Source organism: Perca fluviatilis, chromosome 2 (genome assembly GCF_010015445.1).
Source record: "Perca fluviatilis chromosome 2, GENO_Pfluv_1.0, whole genome shotgun sequence".
In the NCBI taxonomy this organism is placed as follows: Eukaryota; Metazoa; Chordata; class Actinopteri; order Perciformes; family Percidae; genus Perca; species Perca fluviatilis.
This window is the reverse complement of record NC_053113.1, coordinates 39,212,902-39,240,028: the sequence shown is the minus strand read 5'-3', so window position 1 is coordinate 39,240,028 and position 27,127 is coordinate 39,212,902. Positions and strand designations below refer to the sequence as shown.

Genomic DNA, 27,127 nt, shown 5'->3' with positions numbered 1-27,127 from the left:
AATGGTGTTGCTTCCATTCCTCTTACTTTTCCTTGGTGGGCTATAGTGCTGTCAACCTTATAAAGTAAAAAAAATAATCTTCCTATAAAAGTAAATTCGTAACAATTTTCTGTGATAGCACTTATAATCAGCTTTTTTGGGATTGATTTAACACAAGAAATGTAATTTTTCAGTGTCACAGTGACACTCCTAGTTATTAACCTTTTGCTACTCATTAGCACATTTACTATTAAAAACACAGAAAATCCCTTTTTTGTTTTCAAAGTAGCCCTTAGTAACTATTTTAAGTAGTTTACATTTTTGTCTTTAAATAACTATTATGAGCCTCCGTTTGTTGAATATTGCACTATCTATCTATCTTATACAGTATATGTGTTATTTTAGAATTTGTTTACTGAAAAACAAAAACGACATACAATATGTCACTATGTACAGGTGTGACAGTTGACTCCCGGTAAGCCTTGTTATTTGTCCTCAAACATATATAGCGGATCATGGAGCTAAACTGCAGGAATGCAATTCTAAATGTGTCTTACTGAATTTTACAGACAAAAAAGTAGACTAAAGAATGTAGAAAGTATAAAGTGATTACATGATTTTACTAATGTGAAGTGATTTCACTTCTTTAATGGGTCCAGTGAGACCACAAAACAACCACAGAATATGTGCCATACACAGCCTTTACATTCACTCATTTGTACAGTTTTTTTTTGTTTTTGTTTTTTTACAGTTAAAAGTTACAGTCTTATGTACCTACAGTAAATCACCAACACGCAATGCCTGAGTATCAATCATAGCCAGTTCCTCGTCATTCACCCAATCATCCTCCATGGGAGAATTGACGGGTTTGCAAGCTGGAGTCTGTACAGTTTTTAAAGTGCTAGGTGTCCCAGACCTCCGAGGGGGGTTGAAGGTCTTATTTATACATGGAGACGCCACTGAGCCCAGATGGGAGAGAGGTGGTGGAGACGGGATGCGAGACAGATAGTCCAGAGCTCTCTTCCTCTTCAGGCTGATAGGGTCTTTCTCTGACAAACAGTTTGCTGTGGGAGGTTTCTTACTGACCGGCGTGAATGCTCCAAGGCTTCTGACTGGCTGCTGAGGGGTCACCTGCATAAAATGACACATATTCAGTTTTTTTTTTTAAAATCAATAAAAAATGGTCATGAGAGCAAATGCTTTGAACGGCGAGTACATAAACTCACACTTGTTTTTGTGTCTTGTCTTCTGACCGTCGCAGAAGCTGGGGTTCGTGTTTGCAGCGCTGGAGAGGAGATGGACTTTAGGCCATCAGAATTGACTAAATGTGAAAACTTCTCCTCAGCCATTGGAAGGAAGTTCTCCTGACCCTGAAGACACAGGATGAAAAGGATAGTTATGCCATTTTCATAGTTTGCAACATTTTATTGTATCCAAACCAAAAGATGCAGAAAAGTAAGATGAGAAAGCTCTACGTGGTTCAGGTCAGGTCAACAGTAAATCCTTTTAAACAATCTTCATCTGATCATTAGTCGATTAAATACATATGGCACTCATACTGAACCATTATACTGTATGTGTCATGTCTGTGCAGTTCTGCATATATGTTTTATGGAATGCTGTTTAAAGTAAATTAGTTTCTTTTCAAGTGTGTGACAAGTGTGCAATAAAGACAAGGTGTAAAATACTTGTCAGACATCAATATGAGAGGCAAGATTGACTAAAGTTTTGTACCTGGATCAGGTTTTTGAGTTGGCTGAGGGATTCCTGTAGATGTACTTCCTTGGGGTTTGTTGAGAAGAGGGTCAGATCTCCAGCGTACACAACGGGAGTGGGAGATGTGGACTGACCTCTCAGCTGCAGGTTGCTCAGAGCCAAGAGCACATGTGGTTTTACCAAATCTTCTAAGCCAGCCTGAGCAAAGCTGCTGAAACAGCGCACTTTAACAAAGTTCAGTTTCCCATCGGTCAAATAAAATGCAGGAGAGAAACCTGTGTTCAAAAGCACCAACAATCATTACTATAACATTTTACCGTAACAATACAGTTAAGGCAGAAACAGTTAAAGTGCTCATATTATGCTCATTTTCAGGTTCATAATTGTATTTAGAGGTTATATCAGAATAGGTTTACATGGTTTTATTTATAATATTTTATAAATATAATATTTTGTTGTACTGCACGTTGCAGACATCGCACTTCTGTTCCATCTTTGTTGGGAGTTGCTCATGTGCAGTAGCTAGGTAAGGACTACTAGCCAGTCAGAAGCAGAGTATGAGGGCGAGCCCTGACAATAGCTAGTTAAGGACTACTAGCCAGTCAGAAGCAGAGTATGAGGGCGTGCTCTGACAGTACCTAGGTAAGGACTACTAGCCAGTCAGAAGCAGAGTATGAGGGCATGCCCTGACAGTACCTAGGTAAGGACTACTAGCCAGTCAGAAGCAGAGTATGAGGGCATGCCCTGACAGTACCTAGGTAAGGACTACTAGCCAGTCAGAAGCAGAGTATGAGGGCGTGCCACGCTAGCAGCTAGGCGAGCATTATAACGTGTGTTCCAAAGTGACCACATTTGTCTCTGAAGTAAAGGCTGGACTACAACAGAGCTGTTTGGAGCAGTTTGTGAACAGTGTTTTCTGTTGGAGATGGTAAGTCCCTTTGGGGTGGACTTTGGGCTTTTTCACTTTGTAAACCTATAACATGCACAAAAAAAGATATATAACACAATAAAGGAAAGGGGAAAAGTCAAAAAGCAGAATATGAGCACTTTAAGAAAAAAGATGCTCTTACCCTGGCCATCTACGATACTGATGACATATCCTGTGAGATCAATTTCTCCACACAGCGGCTGGAATTCTGGGTTTTGAAGATCCACAAAACGGGTAGAGACCCTCGGTTGAAAATGTGTTGCTAACAATTCCTGAGAAGCCTGAATGATAAAACAAATATAAGGTATTATACATCATCAATCTGACTTCAGCAATAATGGATCTACAACTCCATATGCCCACTGAGTGTGCTCAAGATAGTTAGTTTCTACAGTACCTGTAGGTCCTGAAACTGGGATTTCTTTGTCCCAGTCAGCTGAACTGTTGTGCTACAACCATGTTTCTTTCCATCCGAAGTGGTGAGGTTATAGACTTTGTATCGACAGCCTTCCTTCACTAAAGACTGAAGCTCCGAGGAAGGTCGCCAAAGATTCAACTGGTAAACTTAAAAATAAATAAAAATAAACATCATTTGAAAACACAATATAATATACATTAAAGTAACCATAGTACATTTATAAAAATAAAGACACACCACTGCCTGGTTGGTCCATGGAGTCAGCAACGCAGAGTCTCCACACAGGTGTAACCTCTCGCTTGGGACAGATGCCTTCGCTGTCCTCTGCACTTTCTAAAGCCCGCCGGTAGCGATCCTGCAGTACAGCCTGCTTCTTCTCCATCAGAGAACACCGGTAGGCACGCAGAGTCTCCAACTGCTCTTCACTCAAATGAGCCTTGGACACGCAAGTGAAACGGACGTGCAATTAAAACTTTATTCATAGGAGAAATGAAGTAAACGATCTGTAAAGCAAATTTCTTATCACCTCAAGGTAAGCTGGGTCATTCCCCACTGCTTCATAGAGCTCTTCTCCATCTTGAAGACTTGAAATCTCCTGACGGGTGATTGTCCGTCTTCTATGTTGAGGTTTAGTACCTGAAAATTACAATTTTGTTAAAAGGTATCCCATTTAAAAATTTCCCTGGGGATGAATAAAGTATCTATCTATCTATCTATCTATCTATCTATCTGCTAAAACAAGATTCCTACTTTTGTCCTCCTTTTCAAATTCAGCTTGAATTTTGGCATATAGGATCTCCATAGCTTTTTGTTTAATGCTGTTGTATCGTCTCGCCTCCTTCTCTTCTGCACGAACAGAACGGAACACTACGCCTCCGTCTGGTTTCCTCTCCATCCACTGGAAAATGTGACAAGCATTCAGTCAAAAGAGACCATAACATGAACAGAACAGAAACAATACAGCAATGCAAGACTAAACACACCTGGATGGGGTAGCTTCTCAGAATGATAATGTCCACACATCCTACTGGTCCTCCGCTGCTGTACAAACAGGAGACAGGAAGCAGGAATGGCCGTGGATCCCTGTGAAATCCCAGCTTAGCATCCCATCGTGTAGGTCTGCTGCTATTGGCGCAAATCTAAACACATAAACAATTAGTTAGCCGTGTTGTTACTTAGTTGTCTTGTGGAAAGATAGAATAACTTGAGCCGTCGTCCCCTTAAAGTACCTTTAACATGAGAGATTCAGGTGCCTCCAGAGGGGAGCAAGCATCTTGAGATCCCACCAGCTGAGCTCCATGGATGATCAACTTCCCACCGACAGCCACTCGACCTTTGTTAAGCATGGCAGTCAAAGGTTCATCCAGCTGGGCTTTAATGGTGTACCATCCATCTGTCAGCCAGACCACTGCAGAAGGGTTTTCAACCTTGGCATCAGCACCTTGTGGAGTCTTAGTGTCACTGAAACTCTGTCTGTTTGGGGAGTGGCCCCTGGAGACGACCCCGCATACACAGAGGACCAGGGTTTTGGCTGATGTGTCGTCCTTTTCCATGATCTTTCTCAGAGCCGGCCTGCGGCTGTGGTCCACCTCTACATCATATCTGATTCACATAAAAATTTAAAATAAATGCTAAATAAAATTACATTTAAAACTTAAACAGACGTTTTATTTCACATAAACTACAGTGTAAGTTTAATTAAAATATATGTTATGTAATACATTCACTGTGCCTGATATAATTAGCCAAAAAGCGTAATTCATTAGTAAACAATATATATTTCTTCTCATTTCTTTTGACTAAATGCTATAAAGTGTAATTACATCAAGCCTTAAAATCATGAACAAAATGGCAGTGGTCGATGTGTAATACAATAGTTGGTTCAGGAATATATTTACACACATTTTGCAACAAGATGTGTGTGGGTGTCAACAGGAAAACATTGAACTAAAATAAGCTAGAATCTTAAGTACCTGTACTTGAGTTGTAGGAGGACCTGCTCTGGGGTGAGACAGAGGCTGCCCATTGTTTCTGGAAATGATCTTTCCATGGAGGCCTGCTTCCATACAATCCATCGGTAGTGATTGTACACCCACCCCTCACTGATCAGTTTAGGGTCCACCCCTGGGGTGTCACATAATGCTCTGTGGAGAGTGTAGAACAAGATGATATTCAGTACAGGCAGCCTGCATTTGGAGATACCAAGATACACCTGGTTTCTCAAACACTAGAATAGGTTCAACATTACAAAGCCTGTTTTAAAGTGCCCATATTATGAAAAAATTATGAAAAATCCATCCATGCTGTTTTGAGTGAGATACGGTTTCTGAATGTGTCCTGCCTTCAGTCTCCTGGTGAGCTGTTCAAAATCGGCCCGGCTTGTGACGTCACAACAAACCGAAACGAGCTGGCTAACCACAACCGTTAGCTCGTAGCATTAGCATGCTAACACTAATGCTAACGCTAGCATGCTACCTCGTTCTCAATAGCAAAGCACTGCTACAACACACACAAGTTCACCATAATCTACAAAAGAACTACTTACATGTGCGCCCTCATTTAGAAGTCTCCCAGCTAATCCTGCCTTGTAACTAACCAAAGTTGGAGAAACAGGCTCTCTTTTACTGTCTCTAGAGTTAGCTAGCTGACATGCTCTACATCTGAGCTACTGCGCATGTGCGAGTGCAATCAAAGATAGTACAGAAGAAGAAGATGAAAAGAGGTCTCACTCTGTAGCTAAAACAGAAACCAGGTGAAAAGAGGATCTGCAGCAGTGAGAAAGAGCTGTGCAGTACAACAACAATATGGTGTTTTTTGAAAATTAAACCATGTAAACCTATTCTGGTACAACCTTAAAATACAGTTATGAACCTGAAAATGAGCATAATATGGGCGCTTTAAAGCTCCATTGTGTAATGTTTTGAGTTGATTCTTAGTTAAAAAAGAAAAAAAAAAAAAAAAAACTTCTTTCACAAATATGTGCTCATTTATTTGTAATTAATTCCACCAACTAATCAGAGTAATCTCAAAAGCGTAGAATCTGCCATTCAGAATCATTCAGAATACAAACGAGCGACTCGCTCGAATGGCGGCAGCCATGTTGCGCCTCCATCTTTAAAATACATTAGCCAAAGAGGGACATGCCTCCACCTTTCGTGCTTTTACACTCAGTGGCACTGTGACGAATGCCAGCCGGGAGATTACTCGCGACTGTCGGCAGATTTGAAAGCCTGTTGAAGATGGAGGATCGATAGCACTGATACACTGGAAGCCATGTTAATCTTGCCACACGGCAACCGCAGGAGTTAAAATGCGCTCGGAATGGGAGGGGCTAGAAAGTAATATTCAGTTGGTTGTCATATACAATTTCACCACTAGATGGGAGAAATGTTTACACAATTTATCTTCAAACTAAACTAAATTAAATATTACCTATGAAACTCTTCTTTCCCTGCAGTCCCATCATTGCTGGGGATCAGTAATCCTCCATCAGCAAGCTGAACACCACCGCCGTCTATAAAGGATTCCTGTTTGAGGAACTGCTGTAAATTGAAGCGAAAAGATTCTGCCGTCTCACTGGTGATCTCATAGACATGCTGATGAACTCCATGTCCATACAGCTGAAAAACAAAAACAAGAACATGTCAAAAAGCCGTTTTAATGTGATCTCATTTTTAACCAAATACAATAAAGTTGACTGACAAACCAGTGCTGGCCTTGCCTGTTTTTGGCTGTATCTTGCAGGAGGCTTTCCATTTACTGCAGCTTTTAATGGTATCCTCGACACTCCTGAGGTTTTGGTTAGAAACAAACTTCCCGGCAAAGGTCGAATGGTCTGGCGCTTCTTTTTCCTGATCCTCATGTCTTGCATATCTCGTGCCAGCTCTACGTTATGAAGATCCTGAAACATGTCTGTAGACCATAACCACATCATTATTTGACCTATGTTATGCAGAGTATGGACAGTGTATCATACTGACCAAAAAGGTTAGCGCACCTTGGCTTGTGGACACAGTGTCCTCCACACGGGATGCCTCTGCAGCAGAGTCCTCGGATCCACAGCTAACAGGAGAGTTTTGATTATTCAGCGGATTATCATTTGTAGTGTCAGTCGAGGCCGCCGTCTGAATGTCTTCTTTGCTTTTATTACCAGTTACATCTGTATTGCTTTGTGTTTTTTTAGTGGGCGGTACATAAGTGTTGCTGTTAAAGGGTGTTTCCCCCTGGGGTTTAGAGGAGCTCTCTTGGACAATAGTCATTTGCTTTTTGAATGGAGGAACAAATGAAGTAGGTGTTTTTGTGATGTCCTTAAGCACTGTATTCTTGTGACTCTCTGTCTTTGCATCCTTGAGGAATGGAGGAACAAACACTGGCATCTTGGAATGTGCTGATCTGCTGTCTTCTGGGGTTGATTGTTGTGTTGGTTTTGTCTTTTGCAATGTGGTTTCCACATAATTCTTTCCATTCCTGTTAGACAAAAAAATACATTACAAGAGCTGATAACATGTGTCAGCCTTTTGAAAACCTGGCCAACAATTCACAGGCAACTTACCTGTGTGGCCTCGTGATGTTTGGATGGAGAGAGACACTGTACTTGAAAACCCTCCTGTCTTTCATTATATCTTAAAAAACATTTTTAAAACAAGTTATTTAATTTATAATACAAATACATGTATGATGTATTCTTTTGCTAACTTGTGCTGGTGATTTACCATTTGGAAAACTTTTTTCCGGATGGAGGGTTGAACATCTTGGGCCATCGACAGTTCTGTCGAATTCTTCCAGTAATCTTCTTTTCAGGGGAGGCTGACCTACAATATTCCAAAAAACAGTAAGGCAACAGTTAATGGTTAATAGCCATGTTTGTAACAGATGAGAGGCACAGCTTAAGGTTAGTAATATACAAGCATTTAGTTAATCAAAATAATGGTTTATTTGCAATATGGAAACAATCTTTTTAACTTAGAATATCCAATGAAGCTAAATTGGTCAAGACGTTGGCCTATGTAATATTGTTCTTCAAATAATTCGGATTCAAAACAATCTGAAAACTCTGAAACAATCTGTGCATTAACAAAAAACACATGATACTATTACATTTATGAGTAGTAACACAAGCACTTACCAGTCACATCTGGGTCCTCGACTGATCTTTTCCCGGTTCCTTTTTGTTCCTCTACAGATCTGTGGCTGGATTTGGGGTTTTCTTGCAGTGGCACATTTTCTAAAGTCATTGAGAGACTTTGGCCAGCTAAACTTTCATCCTCTAACAAAGCATTAGTGCAGTCCAGAGCTTCCTGGGCGATAAACCTCTGCTGGGTTTCAGTGCAGCCACTTAGGTTAAGTGACTGAAAGTTTACAACTGAAGACTCTTGTGGCCTTTTGACATTAGATCCCTCGCTGCTGCTTGTCTGATTTATTTCACAGTCCAGCACACTTGACATTTCCTCTTCAGGGCTGAGATTACAATTCAAAGTTCTTTTCACATCTTTCACTTTTGATAGATCTGACTTATGGGTGTCATGTGGGCTTGTTGAGTAGGAGTTTGAATGACACTCCCCATCGGCCAATTCTGTCAAAAGGTTTTTTGCTTTCAACAGATTTTTCTGTGACACATGGACTTTTGCCCCCCCTGCAGTTGTGAAACCACAATGTTTTTTCTCTGTATTGTCAGCATTGACTGGTTTCTTGTCACTGTTCCTTGTGTCTGGAACAGCTGGGATCTCTGCACTCAAGCTGATGTCACTGAAGAGATCTTTTGCCTTCTGGAGGGCCTCGGATGAAAATGCTACTGGCTTACCACTGGCTGCAAGAAATCCACTATTCCGGGATTGTGGACCAGGGACTGCCATCTTGGAATCTGTTGGTTTTACACAGATTTTATCCTCAGCTTTATCACATTCACTTAGAAGAGTTTTTGCTTTCTTGAGAGCTGCAGATGAAATCGTAACTCCTTTGCCACTGGCCATCTGAAATCCACCGTTCCGTGTTGGAAAGAGGTCTTCTTTGTGTTTCAGTTGTTTGTTTGCGTCCTCAAATGTAGCACTTTCATTCAATAGAGACTTTGCTTTTGTCATTGCATCATCTGAAACAGATACTTTCTTCCCACTGGCTGTAGAGAACCCACCACCTTTGCTCAATTCATGGTTGGCTGAGGAACCAATTGATGTTGTGCACAACCGGAGAGAAAGTGGCTCGTTCATCAAAGTTGAGTTTCCATGTAAAGAAGGTGCTTTGGTAGAATCCAATGTGTTCTTAACAACACCTTTGTGAATCTCCACATCATCAGGATGCAGCATCCTTTCATGGTTTACAACTAATCCCACGTTCACATTTTCTAACTCAGTACGCCCACCTCCAGGCTCTTCAGACATTTGTATTGACACCTTGTGACCTTTTTTTAATTGTGAAAGGTTTTTCTTCCCAATGCCACTTCCGCTCACAGATGCTATACTTTTCTCATGTTTTACTGACATAGCATCGTTATCATCCATAATGTCACAGTCCTTGAAGAAAGCATCTGCTTCTTGCATTGCTTTTGCTGAAATAGAACCATCGTCAAATTCTTCCAAAAGGTTTTTTGCTTTCAACAGATTTTTCTGTGACACATGGACTTTTGCCCCCCCTGCAGTTGTGAAACCACAATGTTTTTTCTCTGTATTGTCAGCATTGACTTGTTTCTTGTCACTGTTCCTTGTGTCTGGAACAGCTGGGATCTCTGCACTCAAGCTGATGTCACTGAAGAGATCTTTTGCCTTCTGAAGGGCCTCGGATGAAAATGCTACTGGCTTACCACTGGCTGCAAGAAATCCACTATTCCTGGATAGCGGACCAGGAACCGCCTTGGAATCTGTTGGTTTTACACAGATTTTATCCTCAACTTGATCACATTCACTCAACAATTTTGCTTTCTTGAGAGCTGCAGATGAAATGGCCACTCGTTTGCCACTGGCCATCTGAAAGCTACCATTTTTAGATGGTGGAACCTGAATTTGATTGTTGAGATGGCCTGTTCTTAAAGCGTCTCCTTTTTGTTTTGGTTGTTTGTTTGCATCATCAAGTGTATGAATTTCATTCAAAAGATGCTCTGCTTTTTTCATTGCATCAGCTGACGTAGATACTTTCTTCCCACTGGCTAAACAAAATCCACCACCATTGCTCAATTCACCGATGGCAGAGGGGCCAATACTCTTTGATGTTGTGCATGAGAGAGATGAATGTGCCTTTGCAGTCGAAGAAGGGTTATCACAGAAAGAGGCTGCATTTGTTAAAGCCAGTGTACTCTTGACACCAAAATTGTGACTGTCCACATTATGTTGTACAACCTCTGTATGGCGTGCAGCTGGACCAGCATTCACATTTTCAATCTCATTGATTGGTTCTTCAGAAAGGTTTTCTTTTATCCCTTGAACATGTTTACCTTTTGGAAGGGTTTCCTTAAGACTGACACTTCCAGGCAAGGGTATGCTCTTTTTAGGTTTTACTGACATGCCAGCATTACCGCCGATAGCATCGCAATTTTCGAAGAAAGCATCTACCACTTGCATAGCTTTCGCTGAAATAGAAATCCCTTTCCCATTGGCCATCTGGAACCCCCTTTGACGCGTGGCTGTGTCCGTTATGCTGTTTTTCAACGTTTTTATAGCATCTTCATCTCTGCGTGGTTGTTGGTCTGAACAGACAGACTCCATCGCGTTGGAAAAACAGCTCTGAACCCGTTCTCTGGTATCACCTGTGAATTTCGAATTATCCTTTTTACGATTCAAAAGGTCACCAGTGTGATTATCCACACTGCGCTTATGCGGTGTTTTAGCATCAGTTTTGCTATTTTGTTTGTCAGGTGGGTTTTGACTCGTCACACGATTCTCCTCTAAATCTGCAAACAAAGCTCTAGCTTTGCTCAGACACTTTTTTGAAACTTTCAAAACATTTCCTCCTGCAGTCTTAAATCCCACACCACCAAGCATTAAAGGATTTTTGTTCTCTAGGTGGCTTGTTTTAGTCTGCCCATGTCTGTCAAGATTTTTGGGTTCAGCTGACAGAATACTGCTACTGTCTTCAGAGATGTGCTTTGAAGAGAAAGACACATCTTCAGGAGAGGAATTCTCTTTTTTCATTGCACTCGACACTGACAGACCTGTGGATTTACTTGTGACGTTGGATGTTTCACAGTTTGGTTTACCATCTGAAACTAAGGCCATTTTGCCATGCATCACAGTTACTGCCAGGTGCTTTTCAGCTTCTGAACTAAAACTGTCATCAAAATCTATATCTGAAAGAAAATCCGGGTCAAGTTCTTTGTCAACTTCTTTTGGGGGGGTGGCACTATCTTGACAGTGTTGTTTCAGCTTTGCTGTTTTAAACTGTGTAAATTCAAACTGGCTGTCTGCTTCTTCCAAGAGAGTGCACAGCTCAGTCACATCAGCTTTTTGTGAAGCTGTTAACTGGCAACTGATATCCACATTTTTTTCACTTGAAGAAAATAGTTGGTTTGAATAAGTGGTTAGATTTTTCACTGATCCATCACTCATGCTCATTTCATCTTTAGTAACATGTGCACATTTGGTAGGCTGGTCACTTAAAGTCATTTCTTCCTCAGTCTCTTCTAAGAGACGTTTGGCTCTCTCCAGGTTGGCTGAGGAAATGTGTATACCCTTATTTGAAGCCGTTTTGAATCCTGATGCATGGACGGAAGGAAGATAAACAGTTTTCTCTGGTAGACTGCCATGAACTTGACCATTAAGTGGAATCCAATTAATGTTATCAACAGTTCCTTTTGTATTGCCAGGTAGTTGTGTTGATGTGCTCTCAATGTGCAACTCACGCTCTCTGCCGGTGCCCAGTGTCTGGCATTCCTTGATTGCACTGGACAGCCTGTAATGCATTTCAGCTTCTGGTAAAATATCATCCAAATGTGCTTCTCCGTTTTCTTTATTTGTAGATGTGAAAGGAGTGGTCCTGTGGATATCAGTCTTAAAGCCAGTCCACTGTTGACTTTGACCATTGATCTCTGAGCTGGGAAGAACAAATGATGATGCAGTCACGCGAGTGCCATCTACAACAGCTGAATGGAATCCACTGTCACTTATCGTGCCCTCATTGATGGGGTTATTTTGATTAGTGTTAGAAACATGTCTTCTGTTACTGACGGCATCACAGTCAAGGTGAAGGTTCGCTTGCACTGCTTTCTTCTTAGCTTGTTTCAAGGCTGACAGACAAGCTGATGGAGAGAAGCCATTTTGAGGAGTATCCTCTGCTATTCTACTCACTTTGATGGGGTCTGACATTTGACTGAAGTCTTGAGCAAAATCTCTGCAAAGCTGCGACATGTCCAGATCCTGGACTTTTGCTCGTAAAGAGGGAGGTAGATTGTCTTCAGCGAGAATTCCCTGTTTTTGCATCTCATTCTTCCCATTGCTGCAACAGTCATCTGGGGATTTCCTAAACTGCTTCACATTAACTTCTTGTCCTAAAATAAAGCATGACAAAGGATCAGTTTAGTCATTGTAGAAAAGGGTTTTGAATGTATCACAGCATTTTTTTTTTTACACTTTACATACATGAGAAATGTATTACCAGAGAAGTCTGGAATCCCTGGGGATGAGTCCATCTTCCGAGACGGTGTTTCTTTTCCTTGAACCTGCGTTTTTGAAGTCTTAACAGTGTAAATAAATTGTCTCTTTTTCTTAGTGAATCCAGAGTCTGCGAGTTTCATAGGTGGCCTGACTGGCTGGCCAGGGTCACCCCGCAGTTGTTCTGTTAAAATATTGTTTTCCACTTGTTTAACAGGATTCTTATCATGGCAAGAAGTATCCACAGTACAACGTGAAATTTCAGATAAACTCAGCGGAGACCACTGGGTGATTCCAATCTCTCCAGTTTTCATTGGTGGGGGTGAGGGAAGCCTGCCAGGCGCCTGATCAGCTGTTCTCTGTTCACTGGATGCAGCGCTGCTTGTTGGTGAGGTGTCCGCAGAGTTGCAGTCATGTTCTTTTGTCAGGATGATTTGCTTTCTTTTGATTCTGTCAGTTTTCACTTTTCTCAGTGCTGAACTACTGTTGGTGAAAAATATAGAGAGGACATTTTCAGCTCCATCAAGAACACTTGCTACAGTTCTGCGTATATCTCCATCCTCAATAGCGTCTGGTAGCGTCTGTTTCCAAACATCGTCACGCTGATTCAGTGAACTCTGGGGGGAGTCGTGGGACTCTGGATTCTGACCAGGCTCAGGGGAAACAACACCTGTCGATTACAGACCAGCAATCAGTACCAGTATCATTTTGCATTTTGCATCTAAAAGCTTGTGCAACACAAATAAGATAATCTGTTGCAATGCATAGTCTTGTAATTTATATTTAGAGCCACTGCACAATCTTGGATATTCGCAATTGTACACTGTACCTTGGTGAACATTAGGTATGTCATTCTTGTTGGGTGACACGACTCCAACTCTGGATGCATTTGAAAGAGAAGGGAAAAGCTTCCGTACCAACTGAGAAAGACAAGATAGAAAAACTGAGATTCAGAAGCATTTTAAATGCCACACCTGCTTATTAACCATATTTACTGTAATGGCATGTTTCCACAGTCGGAAAAAAGTATAAGTACATGACTCCTCTTCCTGTGGTAGACACGGGCTCATGCAATTTAAGACTGCCCATTGTGTCCGAGAGATGCTTACAACACATGGATTTAACCAAATCCTTTAACGGGCATTTTTTTGGTGTAAAACCAGAGAATACTGCCAGGTCTATGAATACTTACTATATGTACCTGCCTGTTAGCCCGCTGTCTTATACTATTTCATTGGAATAATCCCAAATTGCCTTTTCATGCCAGGTGGCTGAAGGATGTCATGTTTCAATCAAAACTAATAAGAAGGAAATCTGATCTGATTTAAAAAATGTTTTTTTAAAAAGGAACACATTTTTGGGCACCCTGGTAGCTCACGTGGTTGAGCGTGCGCCCCATGTACTAAGGCTCACTCCTGACGCAGCGACCGCAGGATAATTTGAGACCTGCGACCCTTTTATGCATATCATCCCCCCTTACTTTCCCCCCTCCTGTCTTAACTATCCTGTCAATAAAGGCCTAAAATGCCAAAAAACAATCTTTAAAAAAATATGGACACATTTAAAATCCCATTTTTCTATGGACCCGGGAATAAAGATTTAAGTGTAAAAGAGGCGCTTATATGCATGTATGTAGGGTCCCATGAAAAAGTTGTATCCTGTACATGTCATTACCTGTTTTAAATAAACAAATACATTGTAATTCCTATGTTTCATTATTTAACATTTTCAATGTGTGGTAGGCAGTTGTATGTCTGTGTATGCTATAATGAAGTTTTTGCTGAGCGTGTTTGATGGGATACTTTTGTATGCAACTTGGGAGATTAAATTAGGAGTTATAAAAAAAAAAAACTAAAATCAATGTTCACATCTTCTGCCTTTTTTTCTTCCCCTTGATTGCTCATCTATTGACATTTCACATAGTATGACGTGAAGAATTTGTGGTGTCAATATATTCTGTCTTTTACAGATTTTATAATGGAGAAGAAGCAAAACATATTTAACTCTTATTTCTACATTCTACAAATTGGGAGAGAAATATGTGTTGTATGTTTGGGCTGGATGGAGTACTCACAACAAAATTTTTTTCATCAGAAAGACTCACTGGACAGGGACTCTCATCTGTTTTAGCTATTAAAATGAGAAGACAATTATTTCACAAATCTCTTATAAAGATATTTTTAAAACAACCAATTGTGTTATTTGCTTACATAAAATCAGGGTGGATGGTGGTGGAGTATTCAGAGAACTGGTCCATGACATATCAGAATGAATGTGTGCTCCGAGACTTTCAGATACATGCTTGGCATAGCTGACCTGTATCATTCAAAAAGTATATGAAAAGGGTAAACCTTAATGTAATCCATTACTCCACATTCACATACTGGCATTTGCTGAAAGGAAGATAACATCACTGTTAGATTTAATACACTTACTGGGGATTTTTGTGGTGTATGAAGCAGATCTGTACAGGTGGCAAACGCAAACAAATTAACAAATGTTGATTCAACCTTTTGTCAAATGTAATTTAAACAGGCATGCAGATATGCTATAGCTCACCAAAACTGTCCTCACTCTGAGGGTGGAAACCTCCATATTTTGCACCTCGGACCCTATAAAGAACAAGATAGACATCTAAAACTGCCAACAGCAGAGACAATACAAGTAACTTTGGAAAAAATACCTTTAAAGTAATTCCATAATAGGGATGGGCAATATATTGATATTATATCGATATCGTGATATGAGACTAGATATTGTCTTGGATTTTGGATATCATAATATTATGATATGACATAAGTGTTGTCTTTTCCTGGTTTTAAAGGCTGCATTACAGTAAAGTGATGTACTTTTCTGAACTTACCAGACTATTCTTGCTGTTCTATTATTTGCCTTTTCCCCACTTAGACATTATGTCCACATTACTGATGATTATTTATCTAAAATCTAAGTGTGAAGATATTCTGACGAAAAGAAACAATTGTCAACCCTAGAATATTGCCGCAATATCGATATCGAGGTATTTGGTCAAGAATATTGTGATATGTGATTTTCTCCCTATCGCCCAGCCCTATTCCATAAGCACTGAATTAACAATGTATGGTGATGTATTTAAGTTGTAAACGTAGGAGTCTTTTCTCAAAGAACAATTCTTTACCATCAAGAGTTGAATATAAAATCGATATTCATTCTTTTCTCGCTTTAACTGATCAGCCCTTTAGAATGCCTACAAACATTGAAATAAGAACCATGCAAAAACAAATTTGGAATATTTAATAAACGTATAGTTTTTCTTTCAAACAGCACTCACCCCTCTTTTGACATCCGAAACAAATATGGACTTTGTGTTGCTGTCCATGGCAATGTTTCTTTTTCTAGGACGTACCACAGAGAAACATTATCTTTAAATACATCAAAAAAGCTTTTCAATGCAAACACAAGTAGGTAAGTACAATTTACAACAATGAATTTAAAAAGTCCAATACGGACATTAATATTCCTGTTTAGAAAAAGTTTATGTAGTGTGCTAGAAAAATTAATTTAGATTACTGCAAAAATACATAAACGGTCAACTTTAATAATACATTACCTTGCTCACCAGTGAACGACTGCTCATCCTCAGTTTCAGGAGACACAACGCGCCGTTGTCTAAAAACTTTGGGGGTTGAAAACAGCTGACTTTCTACTGCAGTTCTGTCAAAGGGTGTTTTGAAATTTCCCTCTTGGTTGGCACACAGGTCATCTTGATCAGAGACATTTCCCTCGTTAGTGAACGTCTGAGCTGTCAGTGCCTCAAACCAGTCAGGGTCCAGGGGTCCCAGCTCTAAATTGGGACATTAAAAATGATTAATAGAACAGTAATGACTACACAACCTCCACACACAGAATGTTTTGTCTTTTGTGATTGCACACAACGTACCATTTTCTGATTGTGCAGCTGGATTTAAAGGGTAGGACACAATATCAGGAACAGCTGGTAATGCATTACAACAGTCCTGCAGCGTATAATGTTCAAGTTATTGTGACAAAGACACAACTGTTGTCTTACCTTTCCAGATTTCATCTTTGTATGTGTCGTACATGTTTTTTGAGGGTAAATCCATTCCAGTAGATTTATGTAATCCCTAAAGTTTGTTATGTGGCACACCTGAAAAGACAAAGTTTTCAACATGACATCAGTTAAAAAAAATCTGACTGTTATCTCACTTTAAGCTGAATGATAGCCTAGCGTTAGCTGCTAATCCACTACGCTAGTTTACGTCAACGTTGGGTAACTGAATAGTAAAACTGCTTAGGACAAATTGTCGAGAAAGTAACGTTAGCTAACGTTTGATTCACAGCCCTAACGAATGTTATAGTTAGCTGACAATGTCTAGAAAGCATACACATAAGCTACATTGACTGCTAACGTTATGGTTACCCATTCACAAAAAAACACCGGAACGGCAAAAGTAGATTTAACCTTTGAAGTTAATGTTATTCTAACTTACCATGGTAAGTGTACGAAAGTGTTGACTTTCATTTCGTGATGAAACTCTTGACAAATGTTGACGACAAATAATTAAAACCACGATGATAGAGAAGTTTTAATAAGAGTCAAACATAGTCATCATCCCGTTTGCTCCTGCTTCGAAAACAAACCTCGCGCACCGGAACTCCGGAAGTCCGACTTCAAAATAAGAGTCCTGTGGAGACGGTTGTGTCTTCTAAATATGGAGTTTATGCCTCTAATTAACTGAATGTCCACACAGTCAAATAGTTTGGAAAGCTTTGCTCAGTTGTTTGAAATGGCATATGCCATATTTCATTATTTGGCACTTCCAATTCCCATGGCAATGCCCATGCCCGTGCCCCATATACTATAGGTCAGGGGTCACCAACCTTTTCTAAACTGAGAGCTACTTCATGGGTATTGAGTCATACGAAGGGCTACCAGTTTGATACACTCTTCTGAAATAACAAATTTGCTCAGTTTGCCTTTAGTTATATATGATTATTAATGATTAATGATACTCATCTATGTGAAGACACTGGTCATGTTAATAATTTCTCACAATAATTATCAACAATGACTTAACAAGGTGGGAAATATTCAATTTTAATTTTTAGAACAGGCCTGAGGGCTACTCATGTGGTCCTTGGGGGCTACCTGGTGCCCGCAGGCACCGTGTTGGTGATCCCTGCTATAGGTTAATGATTAACCTATAGTATATGGGGCATGGGCATAGGACATGAACTCTACCTAAACACAGTGTATGATCACCCCCTACAGGACCGTTCATTAGTAACAAAACCACATCCACGTTATTCCACATCAGTATAAACCATAGACTGTAAAAGTCATTGGTATAAATAAAGTAAGGACCTAGTTTATTACAGTCTATCATGGGAAGGATTCCTTAACATAATAATAATGAATAATACTATGTCCTTATTCTCAACAGGTAACTATCATCAATATTACTAACATGTCTGTATCCATAGGTAAGTATTTCTAGTAACTTAACGTTAACAGGTTTCAAAAGCTAGGATACCACAGAGACTACAGTTCAGTTTAGTTCATTTTTACATTCAAGGATAGGGGACTTATTACATCAATATTAGGATGACTCTGTAACGGGGCAATTATGGTTGAATATGTCGCATTCTTCCAATAACAGAAGAAGAATATGCTTAAAATGTGTGGGTTCATTCATTCCCTAGCTCCTAAGCTTCCGGCTGTATACCCTCACCCTCCTCCATCATGAGAAATGGCAGAGCCAGATGTCATGCTTCCTCTTTCTGTCAGGGGTGTTCTCAAAGCTGCATCTGACAGGTAGAGCTTATACGCACCATAGTTCCCAAGTTTATAAAAAAATAAAACAGTAATATCACACAAAATGAAACCATAGTTAACAAAGGTTTTATTTTTATTGTTACATTAGTGTGCAGAACACCAAAGAACAGTACATTGCAAAGGCAGTAGTATTTACAAGGCGAGAGGCTACACACACCGTTCTTGTGGAAGCTTTACAAATATGTAGCTATCTTTCACTCTACATGCATCTCAAATTGTAAGTTCATAAAAATACAATCTTATGAGTCTGAGCAAAGCCCCCATTGCACTATGTACAATTATTCAGTTAAAATAATTTCTGTTTTTGTCCATAAGCATTACTATTACACTTTATAGTACATAGAATTTGCAAGCTTGGCAGGTTGAAAGATGAAACAAAATATTTATTTTTTTATAAATCTAGTCTGATAAATGCATGTTTTTCTAATGCAAATAATATTAAATAATTTACCTAATTGCTAAAAGCTGCACAGTTAAAAAGGTACAGGAAGATGTTTTAAGTAACGGGTAACTCACACATCAGCATGTAGTGTAGGTTTGGGAAACGTTACAGTAGTTTTGCAGCATGTCGAAGTAGTTAAATGTGAACAATTTCTATAAATCAGTATCCATAATTCCATCCGTGATGGTAGTCAGGTTTATATCACACACTCGAGCACCCGCACACACACACACGCACACGCACACGCACACAATACTTTAACCAAGTAATGAAGCCTCCCTTTTTCTGTACGAACAATGTTCATGTTTTCCAATGCTATGATATTCAAATACATTCTTTCAGGATACAGTAAAGTTCTTCCACTTCAGTGTAGGATTGCACATTTTCCCTTGACAATTAAAACAACATAACTGAAAGAGAATTACTTAGCTTTGGTATGTCATTTGTTAAATGTAAGAGTTGTTGACCTCAGTAGCAAGTGGTCGCTTTGTGACAATTTTTATAGTTAGTGCAATAAAAGCCTAAGTTTCTTTGTAACAGCAAAGTCTCTCATCTTTAAAAAAAACAACAACAGTATTGCTGCACATCTGAAGATCTGACTTTAAGTCATTCTGATGTGCTGAGAGCAAGAAGAGGAAAGGGGGTTTGGTTATTCCCAGGAGAGAGCAGAGTGCCTGTAAACCACTGAGATGATAGCAGCAGCCCCAGACAGGACCAGAGGCTAGGCATGGGACAGGGTGCTGTGCAGGAAACCGGTGTCACACACTGTCAGACCACCATCAAAGAGTGGAGCCTGAAACCCTGGAGTCTGGGAGGAAAGCTGTGATGGCTCGGTAGCCGTGGGCTCGTCGGATCATGTCCCGAATCTCCCCGTTAAGTTCCATCAACTTCACAGAGATTTCTGTCAGGTCCTGTTTGGAGCCCACCAGAGCAAAAGTTCCCGTCTGACCCAAGGTTTGATGTCTGAAGGAGATGTTGAGTAAAGTCTGGACTTCATCCTCGGAGTGGCTGCCAAAGATGTCGTTAGGCCACAATGTTCTGCAATGAAAAAAACTACATGTTATTCGTCTGGCTGGAGGCACATTTTGACCCTTAAGTACAGAAAAACAAGCCTTTTTATTTTCTCACCTGCACTCACGAATGTACCGGATGGCTGTGGGAAACTCGCTGTTCTTCAGACACTCGAGGATGGCCTGCACAGCAGTCTCAGAGGAGCTGAAGGTGGGCTCAGAGCAGGAGCTCTCACGGGCAGCAATCTCATCATTCGTCACCGAGGCTGCTGCTACTCTCAGGTTGCTCTTCAGCTCATTTAGCTCTCTGGACATATTTGTCAGCTAAAGGTTAAGAGAGATTATTATTATTATTAAACAGGGATGTGGATTAGATGGTGGGTGGCATGGTTCCAAAAAGAGAGGACAAGCAAATGCATGATGTACCTACCTCGGGAATAGAGCTTATTACATGGACCAGTTCAATCAGCTTACAGTAGGACTGAAAAAGCAGCAACAGCTGAAAGTGGAGTTTGTAGAGTCTGTGACAGAGCTCCAGTTGCTGAAAGGAAGAGAGAAGTGGTTGTCAGCAAAAGACCATTTCAGTGGGCTAGGTTTCTCCTTCTTAGATATTCATTTATACTTGATCAGGTAGAGTTCTGCATTTGGTGGATAATAAACTCACATACAACTACTGTAGAAGTACTTGTAAATATATGTCAGACCTGCTGTAGTTATACAGAAGACTTTACAAGTGCTGAAAATGGGATTACAGTAGGCCAAAGTTTTGCTTTAAAAAGAAAAGAAAAAGAACATTGAAAACAACAGAGAGGAACTTTCCAACTTACAGCCAGAGATTCCATTTGCTACAAAGCAAGCATGTTACAGGACAGACAAGAAGTAGGGAAAACAGAATCAAAAGAAGGGCATGCAACTCCTCATTATTTCCATTGGAAAGTGGGTGAAAAGTATTAGCACACATTTTATTGGCATGCAGAGAAGGAGAAAAGTGAGGGTGAGGCTGGTGGTCGCCATGAATTAAAGGTTCCCTGTGGAGTTGTTGACCTCTAGCAGCGCTATGGAGGGGTTTAGCAACGAGTGGGTCCACGTTTTGTTTGTCCTGTGCACGTGCAAAATGACGTACATGGTGACGCGATACACAACCTAGTCCCGCTGATGGTGTCACATTATTCTACGGATCTGCAGGTGGCGGTAAGACACCAATGTGCCAAGAAAGACAAGGAAGAAAAAGACTACAAGCTAGTAAACAATGCTGAATTTAAAATATTTTGCAAATGTTTGTAAATGAGTAAGAAAATGCACTCGACACGTTTGTTAGAGCAGGATGCACACAATGCGTTTTGGTGAGTAACACTGAATGTATCCATAACTTTCGTTTGTTAACAAGAAAACTCCACAGGGCACCTTTAATCAAAGCCAAGTAAAAAAAGCCAAGCAAAGTAACAATTTGGCCTGTTAATTAGCACAAATGCACTCACTTTGGTGGGAATCTCTTAGCTATTAAGTACCAAGTTTTAGCAGCAAAACTTTCCATTTAGCTGTTTCCTTTCCTCAGTTGTGAAGTGAGCGTAATTGTTTACTGCTAGATCAAATGCAACTTAAGAGAACTTGCTCCCATGCCCAGCAGAGCTAAAAATGATCACAATGCACATTGGAATGAGATATCAATGTGATGTGCGGCAACTCAAGGTTGTCAGGAACTTGACATTTACATATACATAGAAAATTAGAGGTAACACTCACAGAGCTACAGTATCACACAGTAATCGTAATGCAGAGAAGTGTACAGTATAAAAAGTCAGTTGAAGTGGAATCTTTAGTATTTCCAGTCATTTTTGTAATTCCATTCTTACAGAAACAGTATAAATGTTCCTTAAAATCATAATTTTTTTAAAATTATCATTTGAAATGATAGCATGTCAGAGTTATAGCTCATATTCCTAAAAAGGTATGGTTTTACTGTACCTTTTCCTCATGCTCCGCTGGTTGACATGTTATCACAGTGCCCCCAGCACTCCTGGGAAAGGTGGCCTTACAGTTGTGCAACCACTGTTGGTAACAGAGACAACAGAATCACAACTTAAACAACTCAGTGACAGCATACAGGTAACATTCAGACTGGAAGGCATAATATTGAATGTCCTTACAGTCAGAGCTGCCTCCTTTCTGTTGTTGTATGTATCAAGATACTCTTGAAGTTCCAATACGCTGAATTTCATTTTTTCCAGGAATCCATTGGACATAATCTGAAAAAATAGAGGTTTGCTGTTGAATTTGTTCAACTACCAAAGTTACTACCAAAAGCATTTGAAACCTGAAAAAAAAAATCTCAGGTTACTCACAGTGTCCGCATCAATAAATAGTGTTGGGCACTCTGAGCAGGACGTCAGCATCTGAGAAGACCTCAAAAGCTTTGATCCCAATCCTCTCAGGCCATCACCGAGGTAACTCACAGCGTCACAGGTCAAGGAACAGAATTTGGTCTGGATATTCTGCAAAGCAAGATAAACAGGCTGGCTGTGATACTGTCAAAGCCACCCCTACATCATTTAAGGCACTTCCATTCTGTCATTATTTCTGAAATTCTCCACTGTCAGCTTTGGTCAGTGAAGTGAACAACATCTGGTTAATGAATCCCTGAAGATTTCCGAGCTGAAAGCATCTACAGAGCGCCCTCTATTTGTAATTAATCAGACCTCTTCTGAAAGGAAGCCTCTCCCTCTAAAGGTTAATCAGCCGATAACTAATCCTGTTACCCTTTCAGTTTAATTATTCAGTTTGGCCAGGCACATGATAAATGGAATTTAGGTGTATGCTGGCTACAATGCCGTGGTGTAATACCTGAAACAGTGAAGAAAACACATGAAAAGTGTAGACTGCACAGGATCCATCGGAGTCGGACACAAGCTGGTTGATGTGACTTCGCCAAGCCTCCTCTGCATCATCGCATACCGCTGGTTGGAAAGCTGCCAGGATGGCGGAGAAGAAGGGCGAAGGTGGCGGTGAAGATCGGGACTCCAGCATGTCGTCTCTCTCCTCCTCGGTGACACTGAGTGGACATAAAGCCATGTTATTAATGGCATTGTTATCTAACTTTATTTAATATAGAGAGAAGTTGGGAGTAGGTACCTGGGTAAGAAGCTGTCAAGGTCCAGTCCTCCTTTGTCATCAATGTGAACCATGTCCATTGTCAAACTGTCGCCACAGTGAAATTCCAGGGGTATGTCACTGATGGAGAGAGAGGGGTCGTCCTCGTGGACGATGGGGTTTTCCTCTTCTTGTGACACATCATGCTAAAGGAACACAGGGAGGACACGTGCTTTCTCAGCAATTGGCAAAATTAACTAGTTATGAACAAATACTGAGACAGCATGCAGTAAAGGTTATTATGAACTGACATGTGTTCCCTCTGTTATACTTCATTATTAAACAGATACGTTCGTGGGTAAAATGGATACACTAACCTTGGCGTGGGACCCTATGGACACTCCTTGTGGGGTTTTCTTTTATCTTTACTTTAAATTTAGTGTGCATAAATTGTGCCAATTAAATAGATATACTTTTTTTTTTTTTTTTTTTTTTATTAAATTCAGCCAGCAACGTGGCCCTGCACACTCATGTTTTGGGATAGGCAATGTGTAAACCTTTCTTGACCTCCCACATGCCAAGAGTTTTTAGTTGTTGCTTAGAGCCACCCACACAGAAGCAATAGGTATACACATTGCCTTAAACAGACAAACACAGAAGGAAAAAGATTGTTTTTCTATTGCTGGCTACAACCCCCTAACACTGCCACAATTAAAATAAGGCACAAACTAGCCCATAGCCCAAAGCGTTATAGACTGCCTGCGTACAGGTTTTAGTTCATTCTCCTTTAGCATGCACCGACTGAAATATCAAGAAAAGACCGGCTCATGCAGAGCATGAAGAGAGGAAATGTAGAAAAGTAACAACGCCACATAATAATACTTAACATAGACTGAACCCAAAGCACCTAAAACATCCAAGACACACGAAAAGATGCAACAGAATAGCTTATTTGGCAAAATTAGTGAAGAACTCAAGTATGGAATTGTGATAGGAGTTAGTAGTTCCCAGTATCTCAGACACTCTGAAGCCCTTATTCACCCGCTGCTTCGAGTCCTCTGGCTGTTGGACCTCGAAACTAGGATTTTTGCTGTTCAGGGGAGTTGAATCAGCTGAAGTTGTATTGAAAAATGCAGAGGAAGAGTCCCTGTTACTGTTCTCTGCTGTTGTAGAGAGGCTGACCATCTGCAAGAGAGACAAAGCATGACATTTTCTCTAAATAGCATGTGTCATTTTTCAATAAACAAACATTTTAGCTAATACTGAAAGAGGACCAGTGGTCATGGAATAACAAAGAGACGATGCAAAAAAGACAATAGATGATGCAAAAGTTTAAAGCTCTGCAAGCAGCCCCTGGATACTGCAGTGTTCATTAAACCCTACAATTTGTGTTGGATTAACAAACAGCATGGGGGCCATTTTGCTATTTGTAGAGTTTTCAAATTTGGTCCTGTGGTTGTCACTAGAGGAGAAGCTACGTGATCATTCATGATCAACAAATTAAATTATGAGATATCTTGTGTGCAAAGTTGACAATAACCTGAGGGTGGCACAAGAGGAAAGCACATGGAGGGACCAAGATCAAAATAATGTATCCTCTGAATGCCCTAAGTAAATGTCATCTGCCAATTGGATTTAATTAATGTTTTGTTAGGAATATGGTTGAAATCAATATCATAATACTGATAACAGGTTTCTGCAGGGTTCATCAAGTTTAATGTAAGATTTATTTATTATGATGTTTTTAATACCACACAGAATAATGCAATGTAATGTAGTTTTACAATCCTGCCTTCACAGAAAAAGGATTGAGCAGCCGTTAGTTAGCGAATTACCTCTCAAAATGAAATTTAAGATGTTTTTAATACATTCTGAGCTAATTTAAAGACATTTCAAGACCTGCAGAAACCCTGTAATAAGGATCGTTTTCCTGATGCTTCAACAGCTTTTCCTCTTCATTATGACATTTATATATTGGTATACAAAACAAAGGTGAACTTACAAGCTGTGAGTGGGAGAGTATCTGGCTGGCCATGAGGGAATCTTCTTCAGACGACTCGTCTGAGTCTTCATGGGTGATCTTGCTGAGGCTGGGCATGCTGCTGGACAGCTGGCTCTCCTCCAGGGGCTGCAGGTCACTCCGGTCCAGACTGTCCATGGAGCGTCTACGCACACCCCAGTTGAAGTTGTCTATAGTCTCTCCCTGCAACAGAGAATGGCTTTGAGTTACCAAGTACCAAGAAGTAAACACAAACACATGCACGCACACACACATACCGTATATACACACATTCACACAACCATGCAGTGCAGGTTCAGGGAGGGGGCAGTCTCTGAGGGAGTTTCCCCCCTTATAGCTAAGAATAGAAGGAATACTGGAGCTTTACGCAGTGTTGTGAGCTTGTTACAGAGGTTCCTCAAACTATAACCAAAAACCAAGATGATGATAAAACTGGCAGACAAATGTGGGTTAGGGGTTTGGGAGTGTGACTGCATCTTGCTTAAAATGCAGAGTGACTTTTCAACAGGACATTACTCTGGAGATGCCAGCCAACATTCCACCAAAGCTCCACATCAACGGATCAAACAAGGGAGACTTCCTGTGGCGATTAGCCTAATGCTTGAGAGCAAGCACAGGCTCTGACTTTGACATTTGTGATCAAAAACAAGGTTTGCATGTGGTCAGAAAACTTAATCACACCTTATCAACTTATAAAAAACTGTCTGTGGTGCACTTTTGTTGACCAAAGCAGTTGTTTTAGTTTTCAGTCCGTGTGAAATGTTAGCAGGCACAGAGGGAACAGCTGACACTGTGTTCCAGGATACAATGTCTGCAGCTTTAGATATGCAGATTGCATCAATTTGCCGAAAATGCCAAGATGTTACTGTGGTTTTTAAGCTGGACTCCAAAAGCGAGATATTCACAATTGAACACTGCAACATGATGTTAAATTTAACCAGTTAAAGCAACAATGTTATTGCTGTAAACAATGGAAACACCAATGTGTATATCATCAGCATTTGGGCCTCAGTGTAATTTGACAGAACTGACTCGAGCAAGGTTGGGACATACAACTGTGTGCAAACAAGGATTTTATTTATTGAGTCAAAAAGTAAAAGAATTAAAGATTAAACTCTAATTAAGGTCAGCCATGTGTACAATATTAAAACGAATACTTGATTTCTCTTCACAACCAGACAAAATATAATAAACACTGTTAAAGTCCCCTGAAGGTACAATTACTCATCAGCTAAAGAAATTGTAATTGTGGTGAAAGACACCTTATGTTGGCATGCATGTCACTGGTGACTATCAGACTACTAGTCCTATGTAATGTGTATGAGAAATATGCTAAACATACTGTGTTTCTAATACTTAGGAGTTGCGTGGATAGATCTTTTACACTACATGAACGTTGCTGAATCGGTTTTGAAAATGACACGCCATGCACCCGCATTTGCTACACTTTGCCATCAGTGTCGCAGGCCACTTAATTATCAGCACAAGCAAACTTTGAAAGAACACAGCAAGGACAAATTGAATATGACTAAACTTACCTGTAGCTCCTAGATAGCACAGACAGAAAATAAAAACAGAAAAAAGAAACCCCATTACACAGAGCAGGCAGACCTGACCCAGTACAGTATACATGAGTGCTCAATCATGTTTTTGAGGGTTTTTTTTAAGATTATTGTTTTTGGCATTTTTGGCCTTTATTTGATAGGACAGCTTAGACATGCTGCTGCAGCAGGGACGGAGCCTCAGTACCAGGTGAGCTACCCAGGCGACCCTTCGTCTTTACAAGGTTGACTATATCCATCAAATGTGTGAGGAGGTGAGGAGGAGGATAAATCCTTTTCTTTACCACGGTTATTAAACGTTTGAGGTCCTGGGACTCACCTCTCCATCTTCAAGCTCCACATCCAGGAAGTCAAAGTCTCTAAAGACTCTGAACTGCTGCTCTGAGGTGGTGTCATCCGTGTTGTCTGGCTCTCGGGTCCCATCATCGGAGGACACCAGGCTAGGCTGGTGCTCCATGAGGTCCAGCTCCCCACAGCTGGAGAAGATCACCTACACAGAGACACAAAGAGACACACATGAACAATGGTTAATGGGTTATTTTTGAATGCATGATAAT

General features: G+C 40.4%; 2 protein-coding genes across 16 annotated transcripts in view; both read right to left on the bottom strand.

The window, feature by feature from the left end:
- Positions 1–580: 580 nt before the first annotated feature.
- brca2 (BRCA2 DNA repair associated) lies at positions 581–17,268 on the bottom strand. Of its 2 annotated transcripts, none has more exons than XM_039781207.1 (27): positions 17,104–17,268; positions 16,662–16,760; positions 16,203–16,436; positions 15,924–15,987; positions 15,173–15,225; positions 15,049–15,077; positions 14,824–14,929; positions 14,688–14,743; positions 13,443–13,533; positions 12,618–13,283; positions 8,167–12,510; positions 7,754–7,852; positions 7,594–7,663; positions 7,039–7,508; positions 6,763–6,953; positions 6,474–6,661; positions 5,015–5,185; positions 4,271–4,643; positions 4,025–4,180; positions 3,792–3,939; positions 3,568–3,677; positions 3,279–3,477; positions 3,021–3,187; positions 2,766–2,904; positions 1,714–1,970; positions 1,206–1,349; positions 581–1,110 (listed from the first exon to the last, which is right to left on the bottom strand). In XM_039781207.1, exons 2-27 carry the CDS (start codon positions 16,714–16,716, stop codon positions 754–756), a joined length of 8,937 nt encoding a protein of 2,978 aa, XP_039637141.1. In that variant the 5' UTR covers positions 16,717–16,760; positions 17,104–17,268; the 3' UTR covers positions 581–753. The 2 variants fall into 2 exon arrangements, with proteins under 2 accessions (XP_039637141.1, XP_039637149.1); XM_039781215.1 differs by having other exon boundaries at positions 16,212–16,436.
- A 1,231-nt stretch (positions 17,269–18,499) lies between these two features.
- The window catches only part of frya (furry homolog a (Drosophila)), a 70,634-nt gene continuing 62,006 nt past the window's right edge, over positions 18,500–27,127 (bottom strand). For 8 of the 14 annotated variants that reach the window (XM_039781161.1, XM_039781101.1, XM_039781090.1 and 5 more), the window contains exons 51-63: positions 26,890–27,060; positions 26,547–26,555; positions 24,991–25,191; positions 24,030–24,173; positions 23,031–23,194; positions 22,743–22,950; positions 22,244–22,393; positions 22,049–22,147; positions 21,867–21,950; positions 20,729–20,746; positions 20,332–20,442; positions 20,020–20,225; positions 18,500–19,929 (exon numbers count right to left, since the gene is read on the bottom strand). In XM_039781161.1, coding sequence (XP_039637095.1) covers positions 19,671–19,929; positions 20,020–20,225; positions 20,332–20,442; positions 20,729–20,746; positions 21,867–21,950; positions 22,049–22,147; positions 22,244–22,393; positions 22,743–22,950; positions 23,031–23,194; positions 24,030–24,173; positions 24,991–25,191; positions 26,547–26,555; positions 26,890–27,060 — 1,824 coding nt within the window. In that variant the 3' untranslated portion in view covers positions 18,500–19,670. The remainder of the gene's footprint in view (positions 19,930–20,019; positions 20,226–20,331; positions 20,443–20,728; positions 20,747–21,866; positions 21,951–22,048; positions 22,148–22,243; positions 22,394–22,742; positions 22,951–23,030; positions 23,195–24,029; positions 24,174–24,990; positions 25,192–26,546; positions 26,556–26,889; positions 27,061–27,127) is intronic. The other 6 variants (XM_039781121.1, XM_039781164.1, XM_039781114.1 and 3 more) reach the window with 4 other exon arrangements.

What these genes read in the sequence shown, in the direction of transcription:
- brca2 (XM_039781207.1), bottom strand. Translation starts at nt 16,716, where the DNA reads ATGGATTTACCCTCAAAAAACATGTACGACACATACAAAGATGAAATC. An exon ending in AACATCACGAGGCCACACAG is followed by an intron (nt 7,509 to 7,593) that starts GTAAGTTGCCTG and finishes TTTGTCTAACAG; the next exon opens with GAATGGAAAGAATTATGTGG. An exon ending in ATTTGAAAAGGAGGACAAAA is followed by an intron (nt 3,678 to 3,791) that starts GTAGGAATCTTG and finishes TGTAATTTTCAG; the next exon opens with GTACTAAACCTCAACATAGA.